The 19893-nt window shown below is 29.9% G+C and overlaps 2 protein-coding genes across 2 annotated transcripts; one reads left to right on the forward strand and one right to left on the reverse strand.

Moving 5' to 3' along the window:
* Positions 1-513: 513 nt before the first annotated feature.
* Positions 514-15900, reverse strand: PGO_021350 (conserved Plasmodium protein, unknown function; the record flags this gene model as incomplete). Its single annotated transcript, XM_028685953.1, has 1 exon — positions 514-15900. The coding sequence occupies one exon, from the start codon at positions 15898-15900 to the stop codon at positions 514-516; it is 15387 nt and encodes a 5128-aa protein (XP_028541754.1).
* Positions 15901-17682: 1782 nt separating this feature from the next.
* PGO_021360 (actin-like protein) lies at positions 17683-19549 on the forward strand (the record flags this gene model as incomplete). Its single annotated transcript, XM_028685954.1, has 2 exons — positions 17683-17746; positions 18018-19549. 2 exons carry the CDS (start codon positions 17683-17685, stop codon positions 19547-19549), a joined length of 1596 nt encoding a protein of 531 aa, XP_028541755.1.
* Positions 19550-19893: the final 344 nt, after the last annotated feature.

Consider the following 19893-nt stretch of genomic DNA (forward strand, 5'->3'; position numbering starts at 1 on the left):
ATTAAAAAAAAAAAAAAAAAAAAAAAGTGTAAACCGCCATGTGTACAAAAAATTTTATATTAAAGTGAAGACACCAAAAAGTGCTTGTTTCACGGGTGTAAAAATTGCGCCACGAAAAACATCGTTTTTTTTCTATGTCCACTTGCTTTCCATTCAAGTGGGCTGAATTGGGGATGGAAAATAACTTAATAAGGAACACAAGTAAATGTACGCAAGGGGGGAAAGTATTTTTTTTTATATATGTGAGACAAAAATGTGTAGAGCCAGAAAAAGGGAGGTTGCTTTGTAAGCACAAAAAAAAAAAAAAAAAAACACACATATATAAGATATATATATATATATATATATACATACATACATGCTTGCATAAACACATACACACGTGACTAAAAAACACAGCCAAGGGGAGGGGCAAAATAATTTTCACGAAATGGACACCTTGCAAACAGAGCAAGGGCGCCATGGGCGAAGAAATGAATGGATCCCCCTCCTATTTTATAAAATGGAATTAAATTATAAATTTCCAATAAAAAAGCAAAGTAATATGTCCGTGAAAAAAGGTATAATGTACTCAGAATTTAACGAAATGGCACATGTGCTAACTAATCTGCTAGATATATATTCACATTTATTCATCCAGTCCTTAAAGAAATTGTATGCACTGGGTGATTTACCCAAGAGGGAATTTTTCAACAGTTGCATTCTAATTGGATATACTTTATTTTTAACATTTTTCTCAACCATATGTGCTATTTTTTGCAGGACTACAAAGGGGTAATATTTGTCTTCTTTTCTGCCTCGTAGAAATGATAACAAGCTATGTTTGTTAATCAACTTGAGTCTAATTTTTATATATCGGTTTTTATCACGAATGGTACTTTTTCCATTTGTGTATTTCTTTCTGTTTCGCTTCCCTCCGTTATGTCGCCCGTTCGACAATTTTCTATTTCCTACAGAATGATATGACACTGAAGAGAAATTCCGACGAATATTAACATAATTGTGGCACTTGGAAGTATTTGCAATTTTTCTTTTTGCACAAGTGCACCTTAAATTTCTCTCCCTTTCTTCGTGCTGCAATAAATTCATTTTCGTTAAAACTTCATCTGCTTTGAAAAGAACGGAACGGATATACTTGTTATATTTATAATCATAGATGCGTCTAAATTGAGGTATAAGTAGAATGTTTTCCTGCCTGTCAAGTAATATGAAATTCCAAAAGGTGTAATAATTCGGGAAATTACAATAGTTTGTTAATAAATATATTAAATTATTCGCGTGATTCATGTTAATTTTGATCTGATTAAAAATTTTGCACTTGTTTGGATACCCTTTGTGATAATATTGTAGAAAAATTCTTTTTAATAATTTTATGTTATTTTCAAAAAAGTACACAAAATGTTGATCATTATTGAAAAAGGGTAGATACGTCATCAAACTCCACCGTGAGATGGACTTTTTATAAATCCCTTGCATTATTTTGAGGTAGTCAAAATTGTGGCTAAGTAAATCCTTCATTTTTTCAAATATACAATTTTGAAATGTTATTCTATCTTTCTTGTTTTTCTTCTTTAAAGGGAAAGTAGAAGAGGAAGAAGAAATCTTGGCCATTTCTCTACCTGTAACCTTTGGATTGTGAATAATATTCTTCCCTTCTATCATTTTAAAAAACACTTTTGTGTCATTTTGTTTTTTTTTATTGCTTTTTGGGGGAAATAAAAAATAGCAACTGTTTGATTTTTCTGGGAAAGTGTATACATACAAGTTATTCCTCTTGTCTGTTTCTTCATATTCTGTTATATTTTTTTTTTTTCTGTCATAATTGGTAATATAATCAAAGAATTCTAAATCGCAAATTTCTTTTTTCCTGTCCTTTTTTTTTATTCTTGTAGTACTACTTAACATTTTCCCCTCTTGTTGTGATAATAGAGAAGCAAAATAATGATCTTCCCAATATTTATAAAAGAAGTGATAAAATGGGTAGAAGGAGTTATAAATATCTGATAGTACATGTAAATAATTCACACATTTATCGATATGCAAATTTTGTATTAGGAGAAAGTAATAGAAGTTATTGTGTATTTGATCAGTTAGCTGATATTTAACAAATGGTTTAATTTTCATAATGGCATATTCTACTAAGAACTCGTTGAATTTATTTAAATGAGTCAAATCATTTGTCAGTATATTTTCCTTTTTCTCTCTATTTTTGTAATAAAGGGTATATATATTATTTTTTACATATTGGTTACTACAAATGTTGCTTATTATAATAGGTACAGAAGAAGCACCACATGTGATAGTTGGCTTATTTTTATTTTCCTCTCTCTTTTCTGTTATACTTTTTTGGTTATTCATATATCCGCTTAAGCTATGCATTATTTTTTTATATTCCTCGAAATGTGTTGAAGGAAAGTTATTATTCCATTTTGTTTTGTAGTAGTTTACAATTGAGACATATATTAGATGTAGAGAGTGCACCTTTTTACATTCATTTTGTTTATTAAAATTATCTATTTCTATAAATTGTTTCTCAAATTCTTCATTGATTTGTACAAACATTTTTGAAAATTTTTTGTCTGTGTTCAACTGATCATCGTTATATGTCTCCCCCGAATTAGTGCTGTCTACGTCCATTTTTAAGTAATATTTTAACATGAATATTTCATTGGTATTTTTATGTATATAACTTCTCTTTGTTTGAAATAATAACATTGCATCATCTGAATATACGAGTGGAGTTTTTTCATAATATTTTAATAATTCTAGTAAAAATTTAGATATGCTACTTTGACTATCCTTATATCGCATGAGCGTGTTTCTAAGAATATTCTTCTTTTCAATAGTGTTAATAATGAGGCTCGATTTTTCCTCACTTTCAAGTGGATTCTCCTTTTTCATATCATTATATACTTCGAATTGTGATGCACAGTTACAATTTCTTTCTTCATATGAATCTTTACATTTGTGTAAGATTGAAAAATTGTTGTCTCTATTGGAAGTTTTGCTTAAAGCACAATTGTACCGAGTAAACTTTTCAAAGGAAATTTTTCTATCCATTTTGTCAAATATACAAGGACGATCTAGAAACATATACTTCACGAGAATGTGATTATATTCCAGTGGAATGCTTCTATATTCAAGTTTCTTAACGAAGAGGATACCCCTTTTTATTATTCTTTTTATTATATTGTTTTTGTTGTTAAGTTTTTTACATGATCCATATCTTTCCTCTATGTGTTCATCATTTGATATATAATTTCCCTGAATGATATTCTTGAGGTTCTTCTTTTTTCTCTTATCTTCGAAAAAGGAAAAGCTCAAATGGTAGTAATCACTGTTAATGATAGAAATGTTTACTATGTCCAGGTGTGGTAAAGCACTGGGAGTGATAAGCACCTTTTTGTTAAAAGTTGTGTAATTTGTTTTATGTAAACATGTATTTTTATTTCGCTCATTTCTGCACATCGAATTGGTGAGTTCATTTCTATTTTCCCATTTTTCTCTCAAGTGATAAGTGCTTATCTTTTCTGTGTAAATTAATTGTATCGGTAAATTTACAAATTTATTTGATGAAACGTCGTAAATTTTCAAAAAACGCTTATCAATCAAGAGAACATATAAAAATTCTATTAAATGAATAATAAAGTGAGAAGACAAATCATAAATGTGAAAGAAACTAAACAATATTAATGTGAGTGTACATGTTGACACATCTGTATGTTTTTTTAGCACATATTTTCCACATCCTAAATTAATGTACCCCAAGTAGTAATAATACAAATTATTTGTGTTTTTATCTCTAATATTAACCAAGTTGTTTATTTTGTTTTTTATTCTTTTATTCAAAGTTTTATCACAGCTTCCAACAAAAACGAGTGATAAGCACTGATAAATTAAATTTACAATGTCATTCATATCTTCCTCTTTTATTTTGTATAAATGCTCCTGTTCTTTTTTCCACTTATGCCTTAACGGTCGATGTATTATGTAATTTTCATCTTCTATAGGTGAATACAAATTATGTAAAAATTTCTTAATTTTTTTAATTTTTTTAACATATTTTAAAATTAATTTGTATAAATGTGCTTGTGCCATGCTGCTTTTGTGATCTTCATTGGACCCCATGTGTGTTATTGTGTCTCCATTTTTTCTTTCGATTTTTTTTTTTTGCAATCCTTCATTCACTTCGTTTCTTCCATTAAGAATAGATGTGCTCTTCTTTATTTTTGTGTTTTTCTTCCCTGTGTTTTCAGAATCACTGGAGAAATCGTCGTATTCTAAATTAGCAATGAGGTTATAAAAGGTGTTGCTAATTTGGTCGTTTAGTTCTACTCGGTACGTCAACACTTCGCCCTGTTGACATTTCCCATCGCCATCGTCTCCACTGTCTAAACCATCGCCATCGTCTCCACTGTCTAAACCATCGCTATCTTCTCCACTGTCTAAACCATCTCCATTATCTCCATCATCTCCATCATTATAATCATCATTATTTTTTTTCCCTCTTTTTTCTTTGCTCGCTTTTCCCCTCTCGTCTGTCACATTCCTGATCAAGTTGTTCTCTGTATTCCACATCTCTTTCTCGACGACCATCTGTTCATTTAAACACTTACTCAAGTTATCTTCATTTCCTCTATCGATTAAGCTTGTGTCCACAGGTCTAATCGTCCCATTTTCACATGAAGTTTCCTGAAAACTGTTTTTGTTGGATTCATGCAAAATTGTACACGTATCTGGGAAAAGGTCTTGAGCATGTTTCTGTTTCGTAACCTTGTCCTTAATTTTTTTAACCAGATAATTTGTTTTCTTGTACAACTTTTCCAGTTTTTTTTTGGCATAAATTTCTTTATTAATATTTTCAAAATAGGAAATATATTCAAAACAAATTTTCTTAAATTTTTCATGATGTGTGGAAAGGTATTTTAAACTTAGGACTTGTAATACCCCCATAATAATATAGTATCTCAGCATTTCACAATTATAAACAAAGGTGTAATCTCTTAATAAATTCTGGTTATGATTCCTTTTCTGTGCGTTATTTTGATCATCATTATTTGCATCCATATCATCTTCACTTGAGTAATCTTCATTATTCTTGTTGTCGCTTTGCATGCACCAACTGGGATTGTTCTTCTTGCCATGAAAGGGATCGCAATCGTTGTCTCCATTAATTCTTTCGTCACTACATTGGCTTCTTCCATCACTGCATTGGCTTCTTCCGTCACTGCATCCATTTCTCCCGTTTTTCCCATCCCTCCTTTCTCTTTCTGTTCTGCTTCTATGAAAGTAATACTTCAAATGGGCCCCTTTTGGGGACAATTTATCATTGTAACAATTAACGAAGTTTTTCCTGTTGAAGCAAAAATAATAGCCATCTTCGTAAACCTTATTCATTTCATTCCTCACAAAATCATGGTTTAAATTTAAATGTCCATTTAGTAGTATGAATTTTTTCTCCATCTCTTTATCTTTGAACATTCCATTTCTGTTAATTAGATACATATAAGGTAGTTGATTTTTCCCTTTTCTACATAAATCATTTGGTAATATTCTTAAAAAAGGAGGAATGTTGGATAATATATATTCATGCGATAAATGAACAAAATCGAAAATTATCATATTTCGAGCAAATGATTTTACCATCATTTCATAATTGTTAAAATAATATATATGATCAATTATCGTGGGCATAAAAATCATATTAAATGCGTGAATATTATTCGTTTTGAAAAAGCTCAGGGAAACTGCTATGGCAGACGATATGATAATGTGCATTATATCATATGATATCTCATCACAATTTAAATATTTCAATGAGAAATTTTTTATAAAATCATTTTTATGCAACTTATATGGTACATTTGCATTTATAAAATATAACAAGGAACTAATTATGTTATGAAATATGCTACCATTTTTAAAATTTATACAACCTATAGACCAGAATATACATAATAAATTTAGCTTGCTTAAGTTACTCTTTTGTAATATTTTAAAAATGTATTTTATCAAACATTTATTGTTGCTATTCATGTGAATATAACCTAGACACAGAAAGTTACTACTGAGGACCAAATTGTCTAAACATTTTTTATTCTTTCCACTATTATTTTTCATTTTCTTCCATTTATAATCCTCTCTTTTAATTTCTATCCTTTTTTTTTTCTTCTTTTTTTTTCCCTTTTCTCTTTCTGTCTCTTCACCATTTTCAGAACAGATTGAATCATACATCGAAGAGTTCAAAAGGGAGTAAACTTCATCCACGTTTTCAATGTCATTTTGAGAGTAGCACTCGGGATGGTCGCCCCTGTTTTCATCCCTCCCAGAGCTTTTCTCGTTTTGCTCTATAAAATCCTGTGCGTAGTTCTGTGTGCAATTATGTCTGCAATTATGTGTATCATCATTTTTGCACCCTTCATCGCCTTCATTCATATAGTCATACATGTACTCATTCTGGTATTCACCTTTTTCCTTCAAGTCATTGCAGAACTTATCATTATGTGGATATATGTCCACACTTTTGTCTAGACATTGTTCATAATGTGGTGTTTTCTCCTCCTTGCCGTTAAACTGATTAATGGGAAAATCCTTTCTATTGAAAAGATCGTCTGTCTTGCCACACTCAGGTTTATACAACCATCCATGTTCTTGTTTACCCTCCATATCACCGTTTTGTGGAGTATTTGTACTAACTAACATTTCTGATTCCTCGTTAGAACAACCATTTCGAAGGTAATTCATATGGGTATTTCCTTGTGCATCGTTGTAATTCCCGTCCTCTGAGTTCCATTCACGGTACTGCTGATAGGTGGTTGATTGAACCACATGGTTCCCTATTCCACTTGTTACATTCCTATCAGGTGTATTGTTCGAGATGGATGAGGTGTCGTCACTTGACATATGTATAGTTGTAGTGTCTTCATCGAATAATTCATTATCGTGTGCATACAACATGTTAAAATATTGTGAGTTATCTATTTCATGAGTGTTTCTAAATTCTGCTACCGATTTGGGGGATTCATTTTTTAGTTGTTTTATTTGTGTCTTCAATTTTTGTGTCTTGCTAATTTTTTTTTTTTTATAAAAAACGAAGTTATAATTATCGTTTTCCACCCTTTGCACCCTCTCCAAGTCTTCATTTAAACATTGAAAAAGTAAATTATCAAAGTTTATTTTTTTTTTTTCATTGGTATATAATTCTTTGAATAATGCACTTAAACAGATGGATGTTAATTCTCTATTTTTTGAAGATATTAATGATAATGCTATTCCCAAAATAGAACATATGTAGAGACATCTATTTTTATATTTCAAAATATATTGTAAAAATAAAGAAACTTTTATATTTTTAAAAAATTGTAATAGACCTAATCCATATATTAACCCTGCCAGGAAATACATACCACAATATTTATAATTTTTATTTAAAAATTTATATAAATAATTTTCGTTACTTAGTATATTTAATAAAGCACTATTTTTCTTCTTATCCACATCATCATATTTTTTGTACATAATAGTTTGACATAAAGAACACTGCAATTTGAACGCGTTTCTTACTTTCCCATCAACAAAATTGTTATATTTAATACATTTCACATTATCAAATGTAAAATCATAGTAATCAATTATTTTACATAACCCTTTCTTATTCTTAAAACCATTTGCATCATAAAGATTCATATATTTTTTCATAGGGGTATTATTATAGCTAGACATCCCATCATTGAAGTTATTCCTTCGTTCTCTTTGATTTATGCTTGATATTGCATTATTTCTGATGCTTCTGCTGGAGTTCCTAGATGGAAAATTTTGTACCATTCGATCAACATTGTTGTTATGATTCAGACCATCATTGTTATCTCTTCCATTATGGACTACACCATTACTGCTGTTGTTGAACTGTATTTGAATATTTCGAGACAATTCACTGTTATTTCTTCTCTCTTCCTCATTTAAATTCGATTCAGTCCTATTGATGATTTGTAGCGATCCATTGCTTTCCATTCTCGAGTGAATGTTCAAGAGGAAACTGTTTCTTCTATCATTGTAGAGAAGTGATACTTGACTATCTCTCCTTGGTTCTGTGCCATTAATAGATCTATTATAGCTATATATACGATTTATGTTATCAAAAGAAATGTCGTTAATGTTCTCTTGGCTCTTCAAATCAGTGAAAGCTTTGTTTGGGGTATATAAAAAATTACTAGAGTAATATTCGTCGTTAGAGGAATCTCTCTCGTTAAATGCATAACCAGTATTATAATGCATGTTCATGTTTGTCTGTACATGCCTATTTTGATTATTACTGAATGAATGGATGCTATCGTCATGTTGATATAGTTCTATTGCTCCTTGGTGAGATTCCTCCAAATTATCATTTACTGCACTATCCTCAACATCGATGAAATTTTGAGGCGAATCGATGCATTCGGATTCATCTCTCATTTTCCTAAAATCGTCATTATTATATTCGCTTTCCTGGTATGAGGAAGAGCTAGTAGAATCTTGCATTTCATTTTGAACAGCATCCTCGTTATTATCTACTTCGTCATTTCTGATCGATTCTCTATGTAATAGTACATTTTGTGAAGTACTATTATTGAACTGGAAATTATCAAAAAGGTCTCCTGTATGAGAAGATGTAGTAAATCCAATTTTATTGGCTAGCTCTGACATAGACATGGTGTTAAAATTTCGCAAAACATTTTTAGAAATTTGTAATTTTTTTAAATGTTTATTTAGGATAAAGATTTTCTCTATTTTATCTGTCTTCATTTGAACATTTAAAGAATTTAACAAGGCATTAATTTTTAGTTTTATATTGTTCAATTTTTTTTTTTTTTTTTTTTTCAAGGAGTATTTCAATTTGTGTAGCTGATCTCGCTGGTTCGGACTGTTTTGTGCTGTGCTGAACGTTATATTGGAACGTTCCCTGGTGAGCTGTATAGAGTTGTTGTTATCATTCCTCTGGATTCTGGGATTCATGTTGCTATTCCTGCCACTATTTCTACCGCTATTTCTACCGCTATTCCTGTCGCTATTCTCACCACCATTACCTGCTCCTCTATAACCGTTATTGTTGCTACCCATTCTGTAGCTATTCACAGGGCTATTCTCCAACTGATTGATATTTGGACTTTCGCCCAGATTGGTAGGAACATGTCTGTTCAGGTTGTGAGAATTCGCTCTACTCAAGTCTTGATAATTATTAACTCTACTATTTAGTGGTAGTACATTTAAACGATTTCCATAATTTCGAGAAACCACATTGCCTGAATTCCTGTCTGGTGTCCTATTATGATTATAACTGAATCGATTCCCAGAGTTACTACCTTGTCGCTGTATGTTTCTGGAACTATTAAGCATACTTCGATAGCTTAAAATGTTATTTGATCTTACATCATTTGTACGTATGTGCCAATAGCTATTGAATTCTCTTATCCTCCTGTTAAGCATGGTAACTTCGGATGGTTCATTGAATGCATCACTATTGAATCGTACATTACTGCTTTGATTTCTGTTAATGTTGTTTTGATTAATATCAAATCTGGGAAAATGATGAGATACATCATTTCGAAATTCTCCATTTTGATTGTCATTTTCAAAGTTTTCTCTACTTCTTATATTACTATTCCTGCTCGTAATGTCAATAGTAGGAAAAGCATTCAGATATCCAATTCCTGTGTTACTGTTCCTTGTAGATTCTATAGCTGTGTTAGAAGGACCATTGAATGCAATAAGATCTATTCTATCATTTTCATTCGTTTCATTATGATTCATTCCATTACTGGGTGCACGATTCATGGGGAATACATTTTCATTTAACGAATTTGAATAATTATAAAAGTTAGTACTTGGACGATGGTTAGAACCTTCTCCATACTCTCTGCTATATGCCCTAGATAACATATTAAGTGAAAAACTATCGTTTGGAGGTATAGAAATGTTGCTAAAGCAATTTTGGTTTTGTTTGTACTCAAATAAATATACATACAAATAATATTTTATGTTAAAATTTATGTCAGGCTTGTAATGTAACGAATTAATAATATTAGAAAAATTAATTTCGCTTATGTTAAGCATGCATACATATTTCATTTTATAAAATTTTTCTAAGGTATAATATAGGTGCATTAAATCTAAAACTTTGTATATATTTCCATTATTTTTCGTGTCGATAAGTATTTTCTTTTCTTCTAACTTATCTAAATTAGCCAATTTGATAATTTTTTTCAAATATTTGTTTACATTCTTTTTGTTGTATTTGTGTTTATGTATATACGCACTCTCCAAGCTGTCTGATGACTTTTCTAGATCTATTAAATCTATAAGGTCTTTATTTTGTGCCTTATCTTGTTCCTCTTCTTGTATCGTGTCTCCTCCCATTACTTGTCCTGCTTCTCCAACTTCTTGTCCTATTTCTCTCTCCTCTTCATCGTTACCTTTTAATAACTGTATTTTTCTATTTTTATAATATTTCGAAAAGTAATAGTTATGAAAATTGTTCAGGTACACAAGAACGGTGTCTTTGTTATGTGGGAAATAACATGAAGTAATATTTCGATCCATTTTAAACGTATCGAAAAAAAAGCAACAGTCTTTTAATATTTTGTACTCACTTAGATAGCTCTTTTGCACTAACTGTCCTTTTTTATCGAAGTTATTATTCTTGTGATTCTCCCTTTCGTCCATTTTTAGTTTTTCAATATTGTACATGTTACACTTATTATTATTTTCTTTGTCGTAAATGTCACTACCATAGCGGTACCTATGAGCACTATCAAAAGTATCATTATGATAACTCCTTTTTAAAATATCTAAAATTTTATAAAATTTTTTTTTCATATTCACATTGGACAAGTCAAAGCATTTGTTCAAGTACAGATCCTCCCTATTTATGCTGACGTAAAAATTGAGGTTTTTAAAATCGAACATTTCGTAACAATCGAAGAATTTTACCATTTCAACGCATGCACCATCTCTATTCCAAAAAAGTGTATTGTTACAACAATTTGTTTGTTCTTCTTTTTGGTGTTTTTCCTTATTTCCTTTTATTTTTTCTATTAATATATGCGAGTTTTTAAGACATTTACATGTCTCAGGATTTTTTTTTTTTTTTTTTTTTTTCTTTTCAATCACCATTTGTACATTATCATCATAAGGGAAATTTTCCTTCACATGCGCCTTACAATGAGTGGAATAATTTCCCTTTTTCCATTTCAAGTGCATTGCATCTGTGAGTATGTATTTTGTATTTCCATTTCGTCGAAATATATGATTATCATTGTACCAGTGGATATATACAAAATATGAATACATGTTAAGCAAATATAGGTTTTCATAAAATACACACTTTAGTAATATGTTAACAATGTTCATATCATCTATGTTTAAAGAATCGAAATGTTTTATGTTGTATGTATGAAGTTGAACTCGTTTTTGATAAAAGGATATTTCATTGCATTGTTGATCTGCCTTCTTTACATACTGCATATGCATTTCTCTTGACGTGGAGCTGCTTCTCTCAGTAGTTTTGAAGACATCTACATTTTTGGGTAATATTTTTTCCATTTTGGATACCCTAACTATACTTTTGTTGTTCTTATATTCTTTTTTGTTCCTAAATTTTTCGTTACAATTTTTTCCCTCTTTATTAACGTCAATGAGGGCATAATTCTTTAGAAATGTTCCATTCTGTTTTTGAAACATGAATTCTTCATCACTTTTCATGAAATCTAAGTCGAAGGAAGGAAAATAAATCACATCTAACTCATTTTTAATTACATTTCTTAAAAAGATATCTTTCATTATTTTATTTTTCAAATTTGGAGCGTAAAACAGACTCAAATAGGAGATAATTAGCAAGTTTTTTAATGGAAAATACAGGGGGTAGAAGTAATATAGAAATTTTATTCTGTCATCAATAAGAATAGAAGATTTGAAGGTCTGGAATGTTTTATACAAGTTTTTTATGTGATCCATATTTTTGCTTAAATTTGTGCTTGTTCTATCATTTCTGTTTTCGCTATTCTTTCCTTTTTTAAAATTTTTCCTAACCTCCTCCTTCATCATGATGCTAAAAAGTTCTTCTACTTCCCTTGTGTAACATTCATGTTTGAGCTTCAATTTCTTCGTGCATTTATCATTATGGTGTAACAAAAAGATGATACTCAAAAAATGGTTTAACTTATTATGGTCCTTTTCCGTGTCTTTGCAATTTGCTATTTGGTTGATAATTTCCACTGTGTTCGGGATATTAACCATTTTTTTGTACTTATTCTTTAGATAATTATTTAAAAAATTATACTTTTCAAAATTATGCTTTTCAAAACTATGCTCTTCAAAATGATACTTTTGTGGAATTTTTGTCAAACTTTCTTTATTATGTGTAAAATGTCTGAAATGCATTTTCCCGAAACTGGAATAACCTCTTTGCACCGTTTTGTCGGAGCATCTATTCGTTTGACTTATCATGAGGATGCAATTTTTTTCAGTTTTGGAAGGGTTTTCATTCGTTGGTTTATATCTACACCATTTTAACAACTCCTCTTTGTAATATTTTCTACATATGTGTTTATAAAAGGATTGTAACATTTGTTTTCTGCATGGACTTAGCTTGTTCATGTAGTGGAACATAAAATTGTACACGTTTGAACTGTATGACAGAATGAGAATTATGAATATGAGATCGTCTTTAATTTTTTGCTCCACTAGCTCATTGATGCTAATTTCATCAAAATAGGAGTGTAAATAAGCTAATATCAGATATTTGTTATGGTAAATATGTTTATACTTATTGTGCAAATAGTTAATAAAATTTTCAATCATCCTGTAGTAACTGTTAAAAGTTTTACAGGTAATATTGTTTTTTTGGTCACCACAAATGTGGATTTTATTAAAAGGGGATTCTATTTTATTGTCTGAATTGCACGAACTAGAATATGTGCTATTACGCTCCTCCTCCGTGTTTGACGTTTCATCTATTCCTTCCCCCAGTTTAAAACAATTAAATTTCAAATCACCGTATTCATCTGTTTGTGCAGGATTATTCACTTTTTTAAGGTATAAATATTTTTCCATTTTTCGATACATTTTTAAATCTTCTACACACACTAGCATGAACAAGTAAACAAATCGACTAAATTCAATGTGAAGCAAATTTTCTATTTCGAAAAAGTTTTTATTGAACATTTTATACTTCTCTGTGTGTTTCTTTATCCATGTTTCATCTGTGCTTTGGGCCATGCTTTTACTGCCCGTACACTGATTAGTCCGGTACCTTAGAGGGTTGTCTATTTGGGAGTCATCGTTCTTGTACCACTGGTGATTTGTTTGCTCATTAGACGTGCAATTCTGCAATTTCGAATATTGCACATTCAAATTTTGAGCTCCCAAATTTTGTGACCACGTATTTGCCACCTTACTGTTCCCCTCCAGGTCATTTCTGTTGGCAGCAAATTTCAAGCGTTCATCATCAACCTTGTTGAAACCCGTAGCACTCATGCCTCTCTCATGAGAATATTCAAAATTGTAATAGTCCAAAAAATATATATCAATATTTAGAAAGTGAAAAATGCTCTTATTATCTTCTGTCTTTCTGCACTCATAAATACATAGGGTAAAAAATTGAGTTGCAATTTTTTTACATATGTAGTTGTAAAAAAATGATAAGACAAATTTTAGAGTTGGATTTTTGGGTAATATATCAATATATACTCTGTAAGAATTCAAGCAAATTTTCTTCTTATCATAATCAATCGTATCAACTGTGACATGACAAAAATCAGAATTGTATATGTTATATATCTGTTCCTTGTTGTTGTATAAGTATATACTGGACACGTATATATCATCAGACAACAAGTAAAGCATGCCATCTTTGTTTAAGATGATAATAAAATTGTTTATTCTGTTCATATCAAGAATCTGTATATTCGACTGTGTAACTTCTTTTGTCACATTATATGAACCTTGGCCTTCTCCAGATTTTAATATGTTCATTTTTGTTTTTAATAATTTTTGGAAGTAATGACCCCTTTTCCTTCCTGTAGATACATTAATAGCAGTGTGTTCCAAATTCAACTTTCTTTTCTTACATTCCAAGTGAGTAGTATTAATTTTGTTGTTCATAAAAGCACATATGTTATATGGGTAATAATTAAAAGTGGAAAATTCTCTTGTCATATTAATTGCTGTGAAATTTAACACATTGGGTACAATCTTGATTTTATCCCTCACGTATTTATGATATATAGGGATTAGAAATAATAAATTGTTGACATTATCATAAACACATAATTTAATTCTATTACTGATACTTTTATTTCCCCCACTGGTTAACACGAGTTGAGGTTTGTAGATTTCTGTGTTAAAATTAATATTACTAAATGTTTTGTTTTTATAAAAAAATTGATTTTTTTCTATACTCAAAAAATGTTGAAATGGGAGAAATTTGTCAATCTTTTCTCCTTTAAAATAATCTTTTAAATATTTCTTATTATATTTTATTATCTCATACAGAATGTGAAAAAAGAAGTATGTCTCGGTACTTTCTTCAAATGCTATGCATATATTTACATTCGAGTTTATGTGTATAATGTTCATACTTGGAATTTTATTCAGCTTTGTCTCTTCATCGTCGTCTTCCTCCTCCTCATCACTTGGTGTTGAGGAATGTGAAGTGTAAGGACATGAAGAGTCATTTAACAACGGATCAGACCACATAAAAATTTTCTCTTTATGATAAAAATATTTACACTTACAAAAAAAGGGAAAAGTATTCCCACAGACAATTGTGTTTTGATAGAATGGATGAACTGTTGACAAATATATGACTCTAATTTTTTCTATAACATTGTTTTTATATATAGAGTATGTAAAATACCTTGATTTTTTTCGACAATTTATGATATTTACAAAAAACAAATGATTATTTTGATAGAATACTCGAAGGGGGGTATAGGAGACAGAAAACTCTATCTTATTTGTTTTGCTAAGTACATCTATTATTTCGACGTTTATTTTGTTATTGCAATTCCTTTTGAATGTGTATATATATCTATTCTTATCTGTAAGGCAAGTTGATTCCTCATCTTGGTGCCATTCATTTTGAGAACTAGATCGAAACACGTTTTTGGCATCAGATATGAGATAAAAAAAGGTGCTATTAGAAATTTTAAAGGATTTTTTAAACCCATCATAGTAGTGAAACGTTATTAAACTATTCTCCTTGGAGAAGGTCAATTTGTATTCATAAATGGAATTATTTATTATATTGGAGTAAAACTTGATACTTTTGACATTCTTATTGTATATATTATTAATATATATTTTTTCTTTGTAATTTAACTTGTTCTCAATATTTTCATTTTTTTTTTTATTTAGTTCAGAATAGTATACTTTTGGGAAATATTTTTTCAAATATATATCTTCTTTTTTCAAGAGTATTAATAATTTTAAAATGTGTTCCTTAATATTTTCTTTCTCTTTTTTTTTCTCTTCATATATCCATTTTATGTATGTAAAAATGTGTTCATTCTTCTGTTTCGATTCATTTTTGCATTCTTCGATGCTATGAAAATTGTCTACACAATCGTCAACATTTTCGTTTGGTTCATTAGCATCTTTGGTATCTTCGTCTTTTTTTTTTTCCTTCTTTTTTAGATCGAAGTAATTCAATATGGAATGCTGATTGTTCTTAAAGCAATAACTGGATTGTACCTCCTTTTTTATGTCGTAATTTGTGCCTTTCTTTTCGCACTTCTTTTCGAATTTATTTTTACATTTTTTCTCGCATTTCTGTTTGCACCCCTTTGCGTTTACAAGAGTGGATGTTTTACTTGTTTGAGATTTCTTCTTCGATTCTCCACATTTTATAATGATAGCATACACCATTTTAGGGGCAAATTTTCATACTCCCTTTTTTTCTTTTTTTCTCGGGTATGTTGGAGGAGATATGTTACACGCTCACCTTTTTTTTTGACTTTCTATATATGTACGTTCGTACCTCAGAGCGTGTCTGGTTGGATACTCGTATATGTATCTACATGCGTATGCACCTGTACATGCATCTATCTATATATATAGATATATATATAGATGTATGTATACGTGCCCTTCCTCCTTATTGCATTTTTTTGAAACTTTCGCTTTCTGCACAGTTACATAGGGGACACGCTCACAGGTTTGCTCGAGTGCTCTAGGGCATCCATCGGCATATGTGAACATGTATGTGTGTACTGTGTATGCGTGTGCAGTGTACATGCGTATGGATATCGCTCCTGATACAGATTTTTTTTTCGTGGTTCAAATAATTCCCTTCATAATGGAAAAGATTTTGTGCTCACAAAAGTGTGTACTGTTTATAAGGTGAACATATGTATATAAATTGCTATTACCAAATTAAAGGGCAGAGCACCTTGACTATTTTAAAAAAAGAGTCAAGTGACCATACGTGTTTGCATTATGCATTCGTGTTTGTGTATAATAAGTATACATACATATTTCCATTAATAATACTGTCTTGACAAAAAAAAAAAAAAAAAAAAAAAAAAAAAAAAAATTTTCAACTTTAAAAGAGAAAAAAAAAATAAAAATAAGCAGTAAAACAATTGACAGTGAATTGAAAAATGAAAGGGAGGAAGCCAGTTTGTGCATTTTAAAAATTAATGAGAAAATATGTAAATAATGAAAGTAAAAAAAATATGTACGGAAAATTAAAAGGAGAATATGATGGGAAATTACTCTGTTAAAAGGTTAAGTGAAAATTTATGCGCCAAAAGGTTAAGAAAGAAAATAAATAAAAAAATTACGTAAAAAATAATGCAATATCTTAAGTGAAAATTTTTGCACAATATCTGATTTCTATGCTTTTAACACATTAGAAATGATAACTGAAAATATTTACACCTCTTCATAATTCTTAAGAAAAGAAAAACAAAATCTTTTTTTTTTCTCTGTTAAAAAGGAAAAAAAAAAAAAAAAAAAAAAAAAGATATTTCAGGAGGACACGAATTAAAAATAATATACCGGGTCTCGTGCAAGAAACAATTAGTCTTTTTTTTTTTTTTTTCTTTTTTTTTTAACTACATTTTTTGGTTGCACATTTTTAGGAAATTTACAAATTAGAGCTTGGATATGAATATGAGTGCCTAACTATAATTGGCTTTGTATGAAAATAGACCAAGCGCGTTTTAACACTTTTATACACTTGAACAAGTGCATAACAAAAAAAAAAAAAAAAAAAATATGATATAAATATGAAAACAAATAAGAACATAAATAGGAATATAAATGTGAAAATAAATCGGAACATAAATATGAATGTGGAAAAATTAGTACTGAATAAGCATGCAGATATGCACACATTATGTTGTTACGTTCTTAGATTTACAAGAGTAGTCATATATAATAGGGCACAACAAATTTGTAAAGGGGCTTTCTCTTGTTTGTTCTCATTTATGCCATTTTTGAACACAATTCATTGGGGAAACACAAAGTAGTCTTTCGATTTGTTCCACGTCATGATTAACTGAATAACAAAACGGGAACAGTTAAAGGGGTAAAAAAGGAAAAAACGAGGGAGGAAAACAAAAAAGAAAAAAAAAAAAACCATCGCACTGAACTTAAAACAATTGTTTAGGTCTCTTCCAACACAAGAGTGTATATATTAGAAATATGGAAAAAAGGCTTAAAAAAAATGACAGCGAAAATAACTACAAGTATTATATACTGCAAATAGGTAAACAAAAAAAAAAAAAAAAAAAAATTGAAGCACATACAATTGTGCTTTATTCCCCAATCTTCCTTTTTTTTAAACCTTTTTTCATGCTCAAAACGTTGTGCATATGTCATCTGTTTAAATTCCTATGAAAATATTCCCGTCATGCACACACTCATAAGAACATCCCTCAATTTATGCATTCCCTATATGAAATCTTCACACAAATGAAATGAACATAATTATAGGTGTAATTTTTATGTAAAAAATTTAACCTATCATCTTTTTATAGGGAGAAAATATACCTATGTAGGATTTTCAGGGTTACATAAACCCACATGTGTTTTTACGACACCAAATTTTTTTCTTTACAACGAAAATTTCCACAATTCTATTGACGATGATAAGAAAATTTATGACATAATAAAAAGTGTTTCGAAAAAGGAGAAAGTGCAAGATGTATCAAATGGCGAAATTTCTTCTCTGCGAGACTGTGCAGAAGGATATGCTGGAGGATCCAAAAGGGAGATGAATCTACCAGAGGATTCAAGTATAAGAAACAGAAAAGATAACGAAGGTAACATGGAACAAAGCGATAATTTCTCTAGTCTAGGAAATCGGGGAAATAACAGCAACACGAAATGTAACAAAAATGAAACAAACCTGATATACCACTATGAATATAAATTTAACCAAGATGTGAATTTGTGGAATAAATTCTTCGAAGAGTTTATATTTCACATATTTGATAATTTGGCAAAAACAAATAATAAAGCAAAAAAAGTTATCGTTGTTTTGAACATGTTCATACCAACAATAATTAAATATGCCCTTTGTAAAAGTTTGATAGAAAATCATGAATATGCTTCAATTTCTTATGTGAATGATTTAATATCTCCCCTTTTTTTATGTAACTGTAACACATGTGTAGTAATAGACTTGGGCTATTTAAACTGTCGATTATTGCCAATAATAAATGGCCTACCCTTATATCATCATTATACGTATATAAATAATGGGGGATTTTATATAAATAAGGAAATTAAAAAATTATTGAAAGAACAATATGTCAGAAGAAGTGTATGCAAAGGAGAAGCCTCATGTAGTGCAGATGCATGTATGAAGGATGATGCTGTTTTTATCAATGAACACAAGAGGGAGGATAATCATATGACGTATACCCGTATAGAAAAATTAGAGGAGGGAGAAAAAAAAGAAACAAATATACCAGAAAATTTATTAAATTATTATTATAATTTATATCCACTAAATGAAATATTAATGGTTATTGATAACATACCAGATAATGATATAGAATATATGAAAATAAAATATTTTTATTTAAAAAATGAGAAAACTAAATTGCATAGTAATAAATTTGTCTTGTATGAATTCCGAAATTATGAAATTATTATTGAACCCCATACTAGATGGAAAGCTTGCGAAATATTGTTCACTAAAGATTATGAACAGAACATAAACTCATTATTTTCATCCATACTACACAAATTAAATATAATGAATTATTCCGTTTTTCACAATATATTATTGGTTGGCGGATGTAGTAATATTAAGGGTATTCTTTCAAAAATTGCCGAGTCATTTTTCCAAGCATTAAGTGTGAAAAAAAATGCATTTAAGAAAGATTTTGAAAATAAGGTAAATTTTATTTTTCCAAAAATTGCACCAAACTTGCGCCAATTTATAGGTGCTTCCATCTGTTCGAATTTGGAAAACCTACCTGATTACACAGAAGAGCATATTCATAACAACGTCCTCTATAACCATTTGAATGAAGACGTTTACTTGACCTTTAAGCGATGATGCTGTGATGGTGGAGTTATGATGCAGGTTTTTCCAAGTGTTATCTTTATGCTTTGATTCACATGCTTGGAGAAAAGAAAAAATTAACACCCAGTTAAATTAATTAAAATCAAATGCAAATAAAGAGAGAAATTGTCCATATTGTCGATTTGTTCCGCTGGTCCCGATGACGAGGTGCATGTATAGTCGCCATGAACCATGCCCTGTCGAATTGCTTCTTTATCGTGTACCATTGTGTATACTAATACGTGTGTATACTTTTGTACGCAAGTGTATCTCCCCGCTGAGCCACATTGCCATGAGAACTGGATAAAACACATTAACGAACGAATTCATTTAAATAT

This window comes from Plasmodium gonderi (genome assembly GCF_002157705.1).
Source record: "Plasmodium gonderi DNA, contig: Chr02, whole genome shotgun sequence".
Lineage (NCBI taxonomy): Eukaryota > Apicomplexa > Aconoidasida > Haemosporida > Plasmodiidae > Plasmodium > Plasmodium gonderi.